Raw genomic sequence first — 17,081 nt, forward strand, 5'->3', positions numbered from 1 at the left:
GTGATTCCTAAAATTATTGATCAGATTTAAAACAGAGGATGTTTTAAACATTAGACTCTTGACATCCACCCAATTTCTAATGAAGCAGGATATTCATGAGTAATACCCAGGAATGGGTATTCTAAAAAATCCCCCACATTTATATCTAAAGATACTTTCTTGTAAGATTTTTTTCTATGTGTTTAATTATTTATCAGCTTTTCTTGAGCAGCTGTTTGAAGGAAAAAAGTCCTATGTTTTCTACAAAGGATTTAGGGGAAGAAAAAAAGACATACATCAGGTCCAAAAATACCTTCAAACTTACATTAACTAAGAATTTATTTTTTTAGCTTTTAAGCACATTAAGGGCACTTTAGATAATCTTAAAATTGAACACTTTAGGGATCCCTGGGTGGCGCAGCGGTTTGGCGCCTGCCTTTGGCCCAGGGCGCGATCCTGGAGACCCGGGATCGAATCCCACGTCGGGCTCCCAGTGCATAGAGCCTGCTTCTCCCTCTGCCTGTGTCTCTGCCTCTCTCTCTCTCTCTCCCTGTGTGACTATCATAAATAAAAATTTAAAAAAAAAAAATTGAACACTTTACATTTCTTGCCTTTACTAGTAGTGGGATCTTGTTCTGATGGGACATTTTTGGTTTCTCCTGATTTTTCAAAGTCATGTTGTAGTACCTAGAAGGAAAAAGTGATGTCTTAATAGCAAGGCCTAAAATATATGGCCATTATATAGGAGATGGTTAAGAATGTAAGGTTGTCTGTCCAACCTGAGACTTTCATACAAGGGAATTTAAAAATATCTTCTGAAAGTGTTCAAGAAGGCGGCTGTAGTTGAAACTTTAAGATGGCTAAAAAGGTTTTACTTTTTCCTTAACCTCAAAATAACAGAGAACTAGAGTATTACGGATTCCACTGGTTTTTTTTTTTTTTTAAATTTTCATATCAGACTGTCTTGAATGAAACTAAGAGACATCCATTTATATGTAGATGTTAAGTGAATGGAAGAGTTGAGGGGAGAAAGATAAAGCCTAGTGCCTTTAGCAGGAGGAAAGAACAAAAATCAGAATCCCCTCATGCACGGAAGGGGAATAGTGTGGATGAAAAGAAGGTGGTGCTGGTGGTTCTTGAAAGCTGTTTAAAGAAAATGCAAACACTGAAGTTCCCTCCCCCAACTTTGACAGAAAATGGGAGATTATATTTTGGATAAGTTGAACTACTAAGCCTCAAACCTCGGGGGTTGCCAGGGTTAAGGGTGGGGTGCAAAAAGCACAAATAAGGATAGGGTAAAATGTCATGCTGAAAACAGAAGGATTCAGCACAAGTCTATTTGAATAGTGATGGGACCTTCAGCACCATGCCCACATCTAGCTCCTGAACACAGGCAGCCAAGAAATATAAATATAGACCTCCTCCTAGGCAGGAGGAGAATAGAAGACACTTTGCAAAAACAAACCACTCCGGAGAAAAGACCAATAGCTATCAACATTTGGGATTTTCTGTCAAAAAGCTATCTACCCAAATGCCTGACAGTGAAGCCCAGAGCAAACTCAACCGGCTTTCTAGTGTATCTTTTTAGTATAAACAATGAAAGCACCACTAACATTTGAAGAAAGCCTCCAGATGGGTAAGAGAAGATAGTGCCTCTCTAAACTAACAGCGTGCTATAAAAAAGTAATCAGAAAACAAAAATATTTAGAAATTAAAAATATGACATTTGTATAAGTATTAAATCTTCCAGAAAGTAAAACAACAACAACAAAAAGCAATGGGACAATAAAAGGAAGAGGAGAAAATCAGAAAATCAACCCATGAGGGCTAATAATGTCTGACAGTATTAATTCCAAGAGGAATGAAAGAAAAAGTGGGGAAGAAATACAAAAAAAAAGAACATTTACCAAAATAAAGGACATGGTTATTGATTACTTACAGACCCACTAAGTACCCAGTAGAGTGAATGAAAGTAGAGGCACAACAATGTGTATCACTGTAAAACTCCAGAACTCCTGGGGGCGGGGGTGGAGATGGGGATGGGGTTATGTGGGAAAGAAGTAAGATACAAAGAATCAGAACTAAAAAAAGCATTAGCCTTCTCAACAGAGGCACTGAAAACTGGAATATAAAGGAGTAATGCCTCAAAAATTTGAGGGAAGATAATGGTTCAACATGGAAGAATTTAAAGATTTTCTTAGACATTTAAAGTCTCAAAATATTTATCCTTGACGCACACTTTCTCAGAGAAGTACTAGAGATCTGCTCTACCAAAATGAGGTAAAAGGAGAAAACTGGATTTCAGAAACAAATGGAATAAAGAATGACAAGGGGGATTCCCAGGCTGCTAGCTAGTGAGCAAGTCTAATGAAGAGCCAAAGCCAGGATGGAGCAGGAAGGGTATGTGCAGAAAAGTCTACTGAGAAGTTTATACAGCTATTGGTGGGCAGAACAAAGACTTCGGTGTGTGTCAAAGAAAATTAGGCAAATAAAAAATGGAGACAATTATTAATTTCAGGTGAAAAAATTGTATAAGACTAAGCTTTTGCTTAGTTTGGCAGTCAGTAATATTTACGTAGTCTGATAAAATCTATGGTTAAATGTAGATTTAAGCAAAAGATACAACTGAATGAGGATAGGATTAATATAATTAAATGAGTCATAAGTGATCTAAAAAAGTCTTCACCTACTATAATAGGAAGTCAAAAGAGAATGTCAAGTGCATAAGTGAATAAATAAAAATACAGACATGCTATTCAGAAATAGAGAGTCAAATAGCCAAAGAAATCATACAAAGTGCTGCCTGTGGGACAGGATGAAGTGGAGGTAGTAAAGGGAATGATTTTGTTATATACTATTTCCATGTATGAGTAGGAAATACATAAAGATAAATGAAAACTCCAGATCTTCCAAGTAATGTCAGTTTTTAGGACTTGTTACACACACAAAAAAAGAAAAAAAAGAAAAAGATTAAAGTGCTATAAATATAACCATTGCTAAATACAAAAAATAAACTAGTGTTTGAGATTTCAATAAGGATACTAATGAAATTTGTTTATTCATGAAAACAAGAACAAGGAAGCTGTAAATTTTGACATCTTTAAGAAGATCTGCCTTCAGTAATTAAAGAAGACTGGAGGAAGATGTGTTGGTCTGGACTGGAATACCTGATCATCGTGTTCAGTTTCTTCTGTAGCTTCAGTGTTAGCCTGAAGTGACGTCTGGACATCCACAGGTCCCTCTTCAAATTCTTCTATTTCTTCATCCTCATTCTCATCTTCTCCACTTCCATAATTAGTCAAAGCCTGAGTTTCAGCTTTGGACAAGTCTAAGTTAATTAATACAGATTTTAGTAAATTTCCAGCACTGAATCTTAATAGAAGCTACCATGTACTGCATTCCTGCATTACACAAGTCCTTTACATACGGTATCTGAGATCTTCAAAAGAGTAAGCAGCAGGACAGCATGGTGCTGAAAGGACAGGTCATTTGGTCAAGTCCACACCAGACTGTTCAGAATTGTTGGACACACAATTCTACATCCATTACACTCCGCCCAACTGTTTGGATAAGTGACCTAAAAAGGGCTAACGTATACACCCGGTATGGAATCTTTACACTTACTAATAGACACCGGACATTCTTCACTTTCTTCATCTTCCTCTTGATCCGAAACATCTGATCTCACATTTTTGGTACCATCACCATCATATATCTCAGATGTCTGAGTCTGCTTAACTGTTTCAGTTTCATCCTTGTCCTAGCCACAAATACATGTAATGAATTCCTTAAAATATATTTTAAAATATATAGAGTAAACTTATCACAAAAATTAGTATCTAATATAAATAACAAAGTTTTTTTTAAAAGAAAATTAAGTTTTGTCAGAAGAAAGGACAATTGATAATAAAGTTTTCTCTCAAACAGGGTAAAAGCTGTTAAAGTTATTTAATCTTTTGTCTCAAAAGCATTATATTTAGACACAAGTAAATTAGCCACATACTTTGTCTTCATCATCAATTTCTCCAGCAGGTGAGCCATGATCTCCTTCAAGAATCCTTTTGGCCTACAAGCAAATTAAACAGAATTTAGGGATGACCTTTCTCAGGATTAAACTTAGATATTCAGTAATTTAACAAATGCTGCATTTTTACCACAATCCAAAGAGTTGAATGCTTTCTTGAATTCTTTCCAAATTAAACTCTTTCATTAAAATCTTTTAAACTAACCAAACTGCCTACCAGACATCTCCCTAAGTAATGAGCAGCTCTAATTCAGTAATTCTAAAACAAAAACCTTGACTTCCTCCCCAAAACTCAGCCTCCTTCAGTTTTCCCAATCTCAGTAAATAGCTCTTCAGTGCACAAGTCAGACACCAGGAACCAGCCTGTGCTCTAACTGTATTATCCACGTCTCAATCACAAGAACGCCTCACTGACTGGATTGTCAAAATGTTGGTGCGCACTGGGAGCTAATCACATTCCCTCCTGGACTCGTCCAACAGCCTTACCACTGGTCTCTGCTTCCCTCTCTTCTCTCCTACAATTCCAGTATAATATGATAACTAGACAAATTTTCTGAACTGCACATGAGATATCACTCCTCAATTTCAAAATTTTCCATGAGTTTCCATCATGCTAAGAATAAAATCAAACAGAGGGTCCTTACCATGGTTGCTGAGGCCCCATACTTTTGGTCTTACCTACCTAGGTGACCTCATCTCCTACACTCCTACACTCTCACCTCACAGCAGGAGGTGTTCCTGCTGCCCTGGCCTTCTTTCTGTTCTCCAAACTGGTCAATTCTGCCTCAGTGTCTTTGAACTTATAGTTCTCTCTGCCTGGAATGTTGTTCCCTTTCATTTTCATTATAAACTCTTTGTCTTTCATGCGTTAGTTCATACTTCACCCACTCAAACGGCCTAACACGACTGCCTATTTTTTTTTTCCTTTAAAGATTTTATTCATTTGTTTATTAGGGACAGAAAGAGAGGCAGAGACATAGGCAGGAGAAGCAGGCTTCCTGTGGGGAACCCGATGCAGGACTCAATCCCAGGACTCCTGGGATCGTGACCTGAGCCAAAGGCAGACGCTCAACCACTGAAACACCCAGGCATCCGAGACTGCCTATCTTAAAGTAGTCTTTCCGATCATTTATTATGGTTTTATCCTGTTTTATTTTCTTCAAGCTTTTAGCAATAGCTGGAATGATCTGAAACTTATCTAGGTCAGGAATGAAAGTATTAAGTGTGAAATGGATGGCTTGAACCTTACTTTTTAGGTTTCAGGGAGAAGGGTTTTCTCCTTGTGTTTTGGGTCTCAACATGCTTTCCTTCTCATTATTAGAGAGTCAAGAGGAGGGAGAGGTCTAAGGCAGAAATCTTCTGGTGATGCCTCAAGTTAAGGAGAAAAACCCCATCCAATTTCATATGGAGACCAATTTCATATCAAGACCAATTTAATAGGGTGAAAGAAGCTACAGAAATGTGCGACCAAAGCCTTAACTTGTAAACAAGCATGTGTGTTGGCCAGAGTGATAAATATTCCTGGCAGATCTGAGATCTATCGAGGTTGAAATAGCTACTGCAGACAGCTGGCCAAGGATCAGATGCCAGTCTTCCTCTCTTCTCTGAAGACTTAAGTGACAGTAAGGTAAGATATCTGATAATTCCTGTCACCAATTCCTGTCTGCATTCCTGATCTTTTAGCCACTGCTATTATATCTGAGATTCAGTGTGTGGCTAGCATATGTACTGTTTTATGGAATCTGATTAAGTGCCATTACTTAGAAAATACATTGGCTGAGGTCTAGTATAATTTTAGTTAATAACGATCAAGAACTATATTTTTAGGCTTATTATCTACTCCTAAAATCAAAATGAATGTCACTTACCTCTTTGGCATAAGACTGTATCACTCCAGCTGCTTCTATTTTCCTTTTGCACTTCTGTTTAACAGTTATACTATTATTATCCAAATCTTGCATGAGCTTAAAGAAAGCCAATTCATTAAACAACACTTCAGATATCTCTACAAGAAGATCTTCTCCACAGTCTTTCAGTTTTCTGCCAGCAAATTTTGCCAGTGAATCCTATTCAAAGGTAAACCAAGTAACTTTAAAGATAAACTTTAACTGTGAGTAGAGCAATACAGAGGATTAACAAATTTAAATACCCAGAGAGAAACAATTTTAGTACTTTTTAGTGTGAAAAAAAGCTAAAACTAATGGCTAAGATCAAGCAGACTCCACACTGAACATGGAGCCCTATGCTGGGCTCCATCTCAGGACCCCAAGACTATAACCTGAGCTAAAACCGAGAGTTGGACATTTAGCCGAATGGGCCACCCAGGCACCCAAGATAGTTAATATTCTAAGTAGGAATCATGCTAGTCCTGCTTAAAGAGTATACAAAAGGAAAGAACATGTGATCATCCACAGCTTTTGTCCTAATTAATAGAACTGGTAGCCACAAATGAGCAACTCAGGGGATACATATTTACCACAGTGAGAAGCTGAGGTGCCCAGAGAGGAAAATACAAAGTCCTCTCTAAATGTTAATGTCAGAGTACTTTTTAAGTTCTCCCCTTTTATATAAAGCCGGCCAGTCATTCTAATTTAAACTTTCCCTTCAGAATCAGTTTAAAAACAATGACACTTTAGCTCTATTCAAGTTGAAATACAGCATCATCAAATGAATAAGCTAACTATATTCTACACTCTTATTTTTTTAAATATAAAACTGCAGTTCTTTTTCTTCCAAAAAGTATGGACTGTGCCATTTAGAAAACAGGTAAACAACTATGTTCTGTGTCTCCTCCTCCCAAAAAACCACCTTATCTAGCACAATCTTGGAAGAAGTACAAATGAAGCTGCCTCGTGAAAAAAAAAATTCACTGAATAGGTTTCTTAGAGAAAAAGTAGAAGATGGTATTTTAAGCTCTACCTCATGAAAGATTTTCAGTACTCTGGGCAAGATTTACTATAAACTGAACTTTATTCTTCTCTAGGTCCCTTTGTGGGGGTAAAAAAGAATCAGGAATAGCATTAAAAGAAAAGCAGCCAGATTTTCTTAAGGAAAAAAAAAAAACTTATTTCCAAATTAATACTTTGGCATCTGTCTCAATTATGGTAACAGTAGACAAACTGAGGTAGGATTACATGCATCTTGATAAACAAAAATACAAAAATATTTAATTATAAATGATTTATCTTTGAGCCTGATTCTAGAATGGAGTTCTTTCTTTCTATAGGAATAAACTACTTAAATTTATAAAAAAAAAAAATAAAATTATCCTAAACATTTTTAAACTGCATAACCCGTCTTATATTCCTTATAGATTATGTGTTAATAAAATTAGAGACAGCACAACTTAAAACCTATTATTGAATTTATAGTTTAGCCTTAATAAAAACAAAATGGAAAATTATAGTGATGGAAATTTGCATCAAGGCTAAGGTTTTTAGAAAGTTAATACACAAAGTGATAATACTCTCTCTAAAACCCAAGAATAAGAAGGAACAGTTTTATGGAAAATTTTTGTAATAAAGATAAAAAGAAAAACCTATTTCCTAGTTTGGAGTAATAATAATACAAATCACTGAACTATTTCAATGGAAAAATACATGAGTGTATTTAACTGTAAAGATGTTTATCAGATGAACTAAGGTAGCCTTACTTAACAAAGGGATTCTCAACCCCAGCACTATTAACAGGCCACATGATATTAGTACCAGCCACTTCCTGCCTGACAAATGTCTGCAGGCATTGCAAAATTGCCCTCAGTTGAGAACCATGACCTTAACATTAATTTAAAAGTTACTCATACAGGAGGAGGGGCAAGATGGCGGAAGAGCAGGGTCCCCAAATCACCTGTCCCCACCAAATTACCTAGATAACCTTCAAATCACCCTGAAAATCTACGAATTCGGCCTGTGGTTTAAAGAGAGACCAGCTGGAATGCTTCAGTGAGAAGAGTTCACGCTTCTATCAAGGTAGGAAGACGGGGAAAAAGAAATAAAGGAACAAAAGGCCTCCGAGGGGGAGGGGCCCCGCGAGGAGCCGGGCTGAGGCCGGGGCGAGTGTCCCCAGGACAGGAGAGCCCCGTCCCGGAGGAGCAGGAGCTGCACCAACCTTCCCGGGCGGAAAGGGGCCCGCAGGGAGTTGGAACAGGACCCAGGAGGGCGGGGATGCCCTCGGGCTCCCTGGGACACTAACAGGCACCTGCGCGCAGGAGAGTGCGCCGAGCTCCCTAAGGGCTGCAGCGCGCAAGGCGGGACCGGAGCAGCTCCGAGGGGGCTGCGGGGCGGGAGCGCGAATCCCACAGCGCAGGCCCCGGAGCACAGGGCGCCGGGACACAGCCCAGGATCCGGCCTCCCCCAGGACAGACAGAGGCCGGGAGGGCCCAGGACAGCAAGAACGCTCCTGCCCCGAGCTGAGCAGATCAGCGGCCCCGCCCCGGAGCCTCCAGGCCCTGCGGACGAGAGCCCCGTAGTTCCTGCCGAGGCTGAATCCAGGCTTCCAGAGCTGCCATAACAACTGCGGCTGTTCCTCCTGGGGCCTCACGGGGTAAACAACCCCCGCTGAGCCCTGCAGCAGGCAGGGGCAGAGCAGCTCCCCCAAGTGCTAACACCTGAAAATCAGCACAGCAGGCCCCTCCCCCAGAAGACCAGCTGGACGGGCCAGTTCCAGGGGAAGTCAAGGGACTTAAAGTCTACAGAATCAGAAGATACTCCCCCGTGTTTTTTTTTTTCTTTTCTTTTTGATTTCTGATTGCTTCCCCCACTCTCCCCCCTTTTTTTTCTTTTCACCTTTCTTTCTTTTTCTTTCTCTTTTTCTTCCTTTTTTTTCTTCTTTTTTTTCTTTTTCTCTTTTCTTTCCTTCTCTCTCTTTCTCTCCTTTTCCCAATACAACTTGTTTTTGGCCACTCTGCACTGAGCAAAATGACTAGAAGGAAACCTCACCTCAAAAGAAAGAATCAGAAACAGTCCTCTCTCCCACAGAGTTACAAAATCTGGATTACAGTTCAGTGTCAGAAAGCCAATTCAGAAGCACTATTATACAGCTACTGGTGGCTCTAGAAAAAAGCATTAAGGACTCACGAGACTTCATGACTGCAGAATTTAGATCCAATCAGGCAGAAATTAAAAATCAATTGAATGAGATGCAATCCAAACTAGAAGTCCTAACGACGAGGGTTAAGGAGGTGGAAGAACGAGCGAGTGACATAGAAGACAAGTTAATGGCAAAGAGGGAAACTGAGGAAAAAAGAGACAATTAAAAGACCATGAAGACAGATTAAGGGAAATAAATGACAGCCTAAGGAAGAAAAACCTACGTTTAATTGGGGTTCCGAGGGTGCCGAAAGGGCCAGAGGGCCAGAATATGTATTTGAAAAAATCCTAGCTGAAAACTTTCCCAATCTGGGAAGGGAAACAGGCATTCAGATCCAGGAAATAGAGAGATCCCCCCCCTAAAATCAATAAAAACCGTTCAACACCTCGACATTTAAAAGTGAAGCTTGCAAATTCCAAAGATAAAGAGAAGATCCTTAAAGCAGCAAGAGACAAGAAGTCCCTGACTTTCATGGGGAGGAGTATTAGGGTAACAGCAGACCTCTCCACAGAGACCTGGCAGGCCAGAAAGGGCTGGCAGGATATATTCAGGGTCCTAAATGAGAAGAACATGCAACCAAGAATACTTTATCCAGCAAGGCTCTCATTCAAAATAGAAGGAGAGATAAAGAGCTTCCAAGACAGGCAGGAACTGAAAGAATATGTGACCTCCAAACCAGCTCTGCAAGAAATTTTAAGGGGGACTCTTAAAATTCCCCTTTAAGAAGTTCAGTGGAACAATCCACAAAAACAAGGACTAAATAGATATCATGATGACACTAAACTCATATCTGTCAATAGTAACTCTGAACGTGAACGGGCTTAATGACCCCATCAAAAGGCGCAGGGTTTCAGACTGGATAAAAAAGCAGGACCCATCTATTTGCTGTCTACAAGAGACTCATTTTAGACAGAAGGACACCTACAACCTGAAAATAAAAGGTTGGAGAACCATTTACCATTCAAATGGTTCTCAAAAGAAAGCAGGGGTAGCCATCCTTATATCAGATAAACTAAAATTTACTCGGAAGACTGTAGTGAGAGACGAAGAGGGACACTATATCATGCTTAAAGGATCTATCCAGCAAGAGGACTTAACAATCCTCAATATATATGCCCCGAATGTGGGAGCTGCCAAATACTTAAACGAATTATTAACCAAAGTGAAGAAATACTTAGATAATAATACACTTATACTTGGTGACTTCAATCTAGCTCTTTCTACCCTCAATAGGTCTTCTAAGCACAACATCTCCAAAAAAACGAGAGCTTTAAATGATACACTGGACCAGATAGATTTCACAGATATCTACAGAACTTTACATCCAAACTCAACTGAATACACATTCTTCTCAAGTGCACATGGAACTTTCTCCAGAATAGACCACATACTGGGTCACAAATCGGGTCTGAACCGATACCAAAAGATTGGGATCGTCCCCTGCATATTCTCAGACCATAACGCCTTGAAATTAGAACTCAATCACAAGAAGAAGTTTGGAATGACATCAAACACATGGAGGTTAAGGACCATCCTGCTAAAAGATAAAAGGGTCAACCAGGAAATTAAGGAAGAATTAAAAAGATTCATGGAAACTAATGAGAATGAAGATACAACTGTTCAAAATCTTTGGGATGCAGCAAAAGCAGTCCTGAGGGGGAAATACATCGCAATACAAGCATCCATTCAAAAACTGGAAAGAACTCAAATACAAAAGCTAACCTTACACATAAAGGAGCTAGAGAAAAAAAAGGAAATGGACCCAACGCCCAGCAGAAGAGAGTTAATTAAAATTCGAGCAGAACTCAACGAAATTGAGACCAGAAGAACTGTGGAACAGATCAATAGAACCAGGAGTTGGTTCTTTGAAAGAATTAATAAGATAGATAAACCATTAGCCAACCTTATTAAAAAGAAGAGAGAGAAGACTCAAATTAATAAAATCATGAATGAGAAAGGAGAGATCACTACCAACACCAAGGAAATACAAACGATTTTAAAAACATATTATGAACAGCTCTACGCCAATAAATTAGGCAATCTAGAAGAAATGGACGCATTCCTGGAAAGCCACAAACTACCAAAACTCGAACAGGAAGAAACAGAAAACCTGAACAGGCCAATAACCAGGGAAGAAATTGAAGAAGTCATCAAAAACCTTCCAAGACACAAGAGTCCAGGGCCAGATGGCTTCCCAGGGAAATTCTATCAAACGTTTAAAGAAGAAATCATACCTATTCTACTAAAGCTGTTTGGAAAGATAGAAAGAGATGGAGTACTTCCAAATTCATTCTATGAGGCCAGCATCACCTTAATTCCAAAACCAGACAAAGACCCCACCAAAAAGGAGAATTACAGACCAATATCCCTGATGAACATGGATGCAAAAATTCTCAACAAGATACTAGCCAATAGGATCCAACAACACATTAAGAAAATTATTCACCATGACCAAGTAGGATTTATCCCCGGGACACAAGGCTGGTTCAACACTCGTAAAACAATCAATGTGATTCATCATATCAGCAAGAGAAAAACCAAGAACCATATGATCCTCTCATTAGATGCAGAGAAAGCATTTGACAAAATACAGCATCCATTCCTAATCAAAACTCTTCAGAGTGTAGGGATAGAGGGAACTTTCCTCGACATCTTAAAAGCCATTTACGAAAAGCCCACAGCAAATATCATTCTCAATGGGGAAGCACTGGGAGCCTTTCCCCTAAGATCAGGAACAAGACAGGGATGTCCACTCTCACCACTGCTATTCAACATAGTATTGGAAGTCCTAGCCTCAGCAATCAGACAACAAAAAGACATAAAGGCATTCAAATTGGCAAAGAAGAAGTCAAACTCTCCCTCTTCGCCGATGACATGATACTGTACATAGAAAACCCAAAATCCTCCACCTCAAGATTGTTAGAACTCATATAGCAATTTGGTAGCGTGGCAGGATACAAAATCAATGCCCAGAAATCAATGGCATTTCTATACACTAACAATGAGACTGAAGAAAGAGAAATTAAGGAGTCAATCCCATTTACAATTGCACTCAAAAGCATAAGATACCTAGGAATAAACCTAACCAAAGAGGTAAAGGATCTATACCCTAAAAACTATAGAACACTTCTGAAAGAAATTGAGGAAGACACAAAGAGATGGAAAAATATTCCATGCTCATGGATTGGCAGAATTAATATTGTGAAAATGTCAATGTTACCCAGGGCAATTTACACGTTTAATGCAATCCCTATCAAAATACCATGGACTTTTTTCAGAGAGTTAGAACAAATTATTTTAAGATTTGTGTGGAATCAGAAAAGACCCCGAATAGCCAGGGGAATTTTAAAAAAGAAAACCATGTCTGGGGGCATCACAATGCCAGATTTCAGGTTGTACTACAAAGCTGTGGTCATCAAGACAGTGTGGTACTGGCACAAAAACAGACACATAGATCAATGGAACAGAATAGAGAATCCAGAAGTGGACCCTGAACTTTATGGTCAACTAATATTTGATAAAGGAGGAAAGACTATCCACTGGAAGAAAGACAGTCTCTTCAATAAATGGTGCTGGGAAAATTGGACATCCACATGCAGAAGAATGAAACTAGACCACTCTCTTGCACCATACACAAAGATAAACTCAAAATGGATGAAAGATCTAAATGTGAGACAAGATTCCATCAAAATCCTAGAGGAGAACACAGGCAACACCCTTTTTTGAACTTGGCCACAGTAACTTCTTGCAAGATACATCCACGAAGGCAAAAGAAACAAAAGCAAAAATGAACTATTTGGACTTCATCAAGATAAGAAGCTTTTGCACAGCAAAGGATACAGTCAACAGAACTAAAAGACAACCTACAGAATGGGAGAAGATATTTGCAAATAACATATCAGATAAAGGGCTAGTTTCCAAAATCTATAAAGAACTTATTAAACTCAACAGCAAAGAAACAAACAATCCAATCATGAAATGGGCAAAAGACATGAAGAGAAATCTCACAGAGGAAGACATAGACATGGCCAACATGCACATGAGAAAATGCTCCGCATCACTTGCCATCAGGGAAATACAAATCAAAACCACAATGAGATACCACCTCACACCAGTGAGAATGGGGAAAATTAACAAGGCAGGAAACAACAAATGTTGGAGAGGATGCGGAGAAAAGGGAACCCTCTTACACTGTTGGTGGGAATGTGAACTGGTGCAGCCACTCTGAAAAACTGTGTGGAGGTTCCTCAAAGAGTTAAAAATAGACCTGCCCTACGACCCAGCAATTGCACTGTTAGGGATTTACCCCAAAGATTCAGATGCAATGAAACGCCGGGACACCTGCACCCCGATGTTTCTAGCAGCCATGTCCACAATAGCCAAACTGTGGAAGGAGCCTCGGTGCCCATCGAAAGATGAATGGATAAAGAAGATGTGGTTTATGTATACAATGGAATATTACTCAGCCATTAGAAATGACAAATACCCACCATTTGCTTCAACGTGGATGGAACTGGAGGGTATTATGCTGAGTGAAGTAAGTCAATCGGAGAAAGACAAACAGTGTATGTTCTCATTCATTTGGGGAATATGAATAATAGTGAAAGAGAATATAAGGGAAGGGAGAAGAAATGTGTGGGAAATATCAGAAAGGGACACAGAACATAAAGACTCCTAACTCTGGGAAACGAACTAGGGGTGGTGGAAGGGGAGGAAGGCGGGTGGTGGGGGTGAATGGGTGACAGGCACTGAGGGGGACACTTGACGGGATGAGCACTGGGTGTTATTCTGTATGTTGGTAAATTGAACACCAATAAAAATTAATTTATTAAAAAAAAAAGTTACTCATACAGCCTAAGAAGTCTCTACAATCAACAGTTTTCTTGTTTCTATGTTTCCCACACTGATAAAGAATTATTTTAGAAAATATCATAGAATTACTTTCTAAACATCCCAACCTTGAAATGTTCTTACTGGGAAGGAGAAAAATCAAAACAAAATTTTATCATAGTTTGGACAGGCCTTAGATATTATCGAGTCAAATGAAGATGCAGGCCCTAATACAATTTTTTTAAAACCAGGTAAAAGGAATAACCTAAAAAGGTACTGAAATGTCTTCCCCAATGGATGTCAGAATGAATATTTATTTGAATAAATTGCATACTGCCAGAAAATGACAACAAAAAGTTCCAAACTAGAGGGTAGGCCATATAAGTATAAACTCTTACTTGTAATATGCTTCCAAGTTGTTTATGAAAGAACTTCACAAATTCTTTGCTCTCATCATTTTGCTGGGTGAGGGTCAAAACCATACGCCTTACTGAAGTTAGAAGTTGAGAAGAGCATACTTCATCCATGTGCTCCTGAGAAAAATCACTGTTGGTTAGGATATAAACTTAATATTGTTTTAAAAATATTAATTCACACGATTTTTTTTTCTTGCACAGGTGTTTCTCAACATTCAGATATACATTTACAAATATACATTCATAAGAAGAGCCAGACTCCTGCACTACACATGTTAGGGATTTGTGTATTCTGACCCACCACAGCAGATTAACAGCCAGTATAAGAATCAGGCTGAATTAATACTTTTTATCACTTCTTTTCTATATCTTAAGAATTACTCATGCCATGGTTTCCATATGGCCTGTCTTCCCATTTGCAGTTCAGTTCATTTCAACCAGATTCTTTCAACTCACCTGCTCCCCACTTGCTCCATGGGTCTTCTAACTCAGCTTTCTCAGTCTTGGCATTAGGGACAGTCTGTGTGGTGTAGGATGATCAGCAGCATCTGGCCTCTACCCACTAGATGCCAATAGCACCCTCTACTCTCCTAAGAGTCCTGAGAACTAAAACTGTATGTAGACATTACAAAATGTTTTTAGTGTCAAAGTCACCCCCAGTTGAGAACCATTGTCCTAACTTCCTTAACAAACCTTTCTGGGCAAATCTCTTCTCCCTCATCTTCCTTTAGAAGCATGTGCAAGCTACCTAATAATCCAAATCATGGTTTACTTGTGGAAGTGAGTCCATAAAACATCCACATCAAGTATGTCATGATTCTAATCCCTCCTCTGCCGCTAAACTCATTTGGGCAGATCTTCTAACCTTACTCAGGTAAGTTTATGTTCTGGTTTTCTGTAGAAATGTGTAAAATGAGGTGGCTAAACCAGATGATTTCTAAGGTTCCTTAAATTGAAGGATTTAAGGTCATTTTTGAAAAAATCATGTGACAGAAAAGGTAGTTAAAAAAAGGGGGGGGGGGACAATCCCTTGTCTTCAAGAGCTCAAACAGCAGAGGAGAAAGTCAGATAGATGAATAATCACTACATGCTATGCACTGTCCAACTTATAACACTTTTTAATTCCAGGGGCTATTTCTTATTTATCCCCTAGTACTGGGGCCAGCTCACAGGAGACACTCAGTACTTGCTGAATGTACAGATATCCTAAAAGCAGCACAAACCAGGTTCTGTAAGTAGCTGTGGTAGCAGATTGGAAACAATTATCTCTGAAGAAAGGATATTTTAGCCAAGCAGAAAAGAGTGAAGCACTTAAATTTTCGATAATGGCAAATTGTACTAAGGGCTGATATATGAAAATGCAATGGCAGGAATAGGAAATACTGAGTAATTTGAAGTGAGTGAGTGAGTGGAACAGTAGGAGAGTGGGGAGAGATAAAGTTGGGCAAGTATGTATCAGGTCCAGTAGTGAAATCTCTTGAAGGCTAAGGAGTCTCCTGAGTAAACATTCATTTCATGCCCATTATGATAGGCTGGCTAGGCAAAATATGAGAATCTGAGTTAAGATTATGTATTGGAAAGAAGAAAAGTGATTGCTGTTAAGGTGAAAATTAATTTTTGACTTCTGGTGACAGAAGTTGTGAGAGTCAAGAAGTCTAGCTTAGGTGACTGGGTATAATGCTGACTTTAACAAAGAAGTTCTATAATCCTACCAAGAAAGTCAAGATTTGAAGTGAAATGAGACATAACAGTTAAAATCTAATCATTAGTTCTACTCATTTGTTGGCCTCAAAAACTTCCTGAAATGCTAAATTTAGTTAAGTGAATATTTATGAGAGGACATAAATTAAATCAGACACAAAATGGTAAAAGCAATAACATTTCCTAACTGCAGATGACTGCATTCCCTAAGCATAAAGCTAAATCATCTAGATATTTTAAACCTCAGAAAATAATTACATAGTAAATAAATATTGCTACCAATAAAGGTTTATAAGGTTTTGATATTTTTACATAAAGCAGGCATGGTGGTTAGAACTGATTTGTTTGTAATAAGAAGGGAAGTTAACCATAAACCTAGATCCCCAGGAGATCCCCATAGCTCAGTGAAGTTCACATAAGAAAGAGAAATAGATGAACTCTGGGTTCTTTTAGTCATATAACTTGCTAGCAGATGCCTCTTGTGCTGATTAAATTCCTACCCTGTGGTGACAAAGATGCTCTTCTAAGTATCATTATCATCTGACATTCTTAAGCATTAAAGCAAAACTTTGCCAAGCTGCAACTGGTTGTCATTAGGATTTTAGAGAAATCTGCTTGTCCTGAAATCACATAAATCACATACTTCTTCTTTTTTTTTTTAATATTTTATTTATTCATTCATGAGAGACACACAGAGAGAGAGAGGCAGAGACACAAGCAGAGGGAGAAGCAGGCTCCATGCAGGGAGCCTGACGTGGGACTCGATCCTGGGTCTCCTAGGCTCAGGCCCTGGACTGAAGGTGGCACTAAACTGCTGAGCCACCCAGGCTGCCCTGAAATTATATACCTCTTTTGAAATGTTAAAGGAAGCACTACATTCTGGGCAGACTCCCTCTAGAAAGTACTTTATTCCAATAAAACACATTTTGATTACTGTATTCACTAAGAACTCACTGAATCCTAGTAGTCTGGTAAAGAGTGGGTAGTAAAAAGGGAGTACTCTTTTCTTCCCTTACCTCCTTTTCTTCACTATGACTTCCGCC

The 17,081-nt window shown here is 38.9% G+C and overlaps 1 protein-coding gene across 19 annotated transcripts in view; it reads right to left on the bottom strand.

The window, feature by feature from the left end:
• PCM1 (pericentriolar material 1) overlaps positions 1 to 17,081 on the bottom strand; it is an 88,022-nt gene that overhangs the window by 5,946 nt on the left and 64,995 nt on the right. For 15 of the 19 annotated variants that reach the window (XM_055334973.1, XM_055334975.1, XM_055334978.1 and 12 more), the window contains 6 exons: positions 14,320 to 14,454; positions 5,872 to 6,069; positions 3,983 to 4,045; positions 3,604 to 3,739; positions 3,147 to 3,307; positions 582 to 666 (listed from right to left, as the gene is read on the bottom strand). In XM_055334973.1, coding sequence (XP_055190948.1) covers positions 582 to 666; positions 3,147 to 3,307; positions 3,604 to 3,739; positions 3,983 to 4,045; positions 5,872 to 6,069; positions 14,320 to 14,454 — 778 coding nt within the window. Of the gene's footprint in view, positions 1 to 581; positions 667 to 3,146; positions 3,308 to 3,603; positions 3,740 to 3,982; positions 4,046 to 5,871; positions 6,070 to 14,319; positions 14,455 to 14,794; positions 14,950 to 17,081 lie in introns of those variants that run through there. The other 4 variants (XM_055334982.1, XM_055334977.1, XM_055334989.1 and 1 more) reach the window with 4 other exon arrangements.

The sequence above is a fragment of the Nyctereutes procyonoides genome, unplaced genomic scaffold, assembly GCF_905146905.1.
Source record: "Nyctereutes procyonoides isolate TBG_1078 unplaced genomic scaffold, NYPRO_anot_genome, whole genome shotgun sequence".
Taxonomy (NCBI): domain Eukaryota; kingdom Metazoa; phylum Chordata; class Mammalia; order Carnivora; family Canidae; genus Nyctereutes; species Nyctereutes procyonoides.